General features: G+C 33.9%; 1 protein-coding gene across 1 annotated transcript in view; it reads right to left on the bottom strand.

The window, feature by feature from the left end:
* Window positions 1-669, bottom strand: part of LOC119591602 (2-oxoglutarate and iron-dependent oxygenase domain-containing protein 2-like) — a gene marked incomplete at its 5' end in the record, with an annotated part of 1,133 nt that continues 464 nt past the window's right edge. Inside the window, 2 exon segments of the mRNA XM_037940363.1 lie at window positions 1-202; window positions 467-639. Coding sequence (XP_037796291.1) covers window positions 67-202; window positions 467-639 — 309 coding nt within the window.

Raw genomic sequence — 669 nt, forward strand, 5'->3', positions numbered from 1 at the left:
CTCTTGAGTTCATGATTTAAAATTATTCATAAATATTTATAACAATAATAATAGGTGAGTAATTATCTATACAGTGTTGTCATCAAGTGTGAATCCATCGCCGAATCCATTTTCAACTGCCTTAATTTTGGGCTTTTCGTTGCACATTGGACACAGTAGATTCCTTATCCTGGATGATCGAAGCCAAACTATGAGGTTGTATCTGCAAGTATTCAATATACACAATTGATGAGAAGGTATAGACAAGAGTAAGATAACATGGTTAATATAAACTGATATGTGTCCTCTCACAATGACATTAAATGAATATTTTTTAAATAAAATTAATACCCATATTTCAGTGTATACATCTGGCAGCAAATTCACATTAATAATGACTGATCATATTTAATTTTTCATCCATATACTTCCAAAATTTCTTGCTTCTTTCTATTTCCTTGACAGTTCATTAGACTGCTTTGCTTACCTTTCTCCCTCCATGATAGGGAAAGCACCATGCATTTGCTGCCCTCGGTGAAGAATTCCTCGACCTAGCTGGTGTGAGTAACCAGTGCGAAATGATGATTCTTCACCTCTTATTGCACCAAAGTAAAGGTCTCCATCATCAAAAGTTTCATTCAAGGAAACATTTAGTGTAACCTGTAGTAGAATTTTAAATTAGCCCTTTTC

Source organism: Penaeus monodon, chromosome 28 (assembly GCF_015228065.2).
Source record: "Penaeus monodon isolate SGIC_2016 chromosome 28, NSTDA_Pmon_1, whole genome shotgun sequence".
Lineage (NCBI taxonomy): Eukaryota > Metazoa > Arthropoda > Malacostraca > Decapoda > Penaeidae > Penaeus > Penaeus monodon.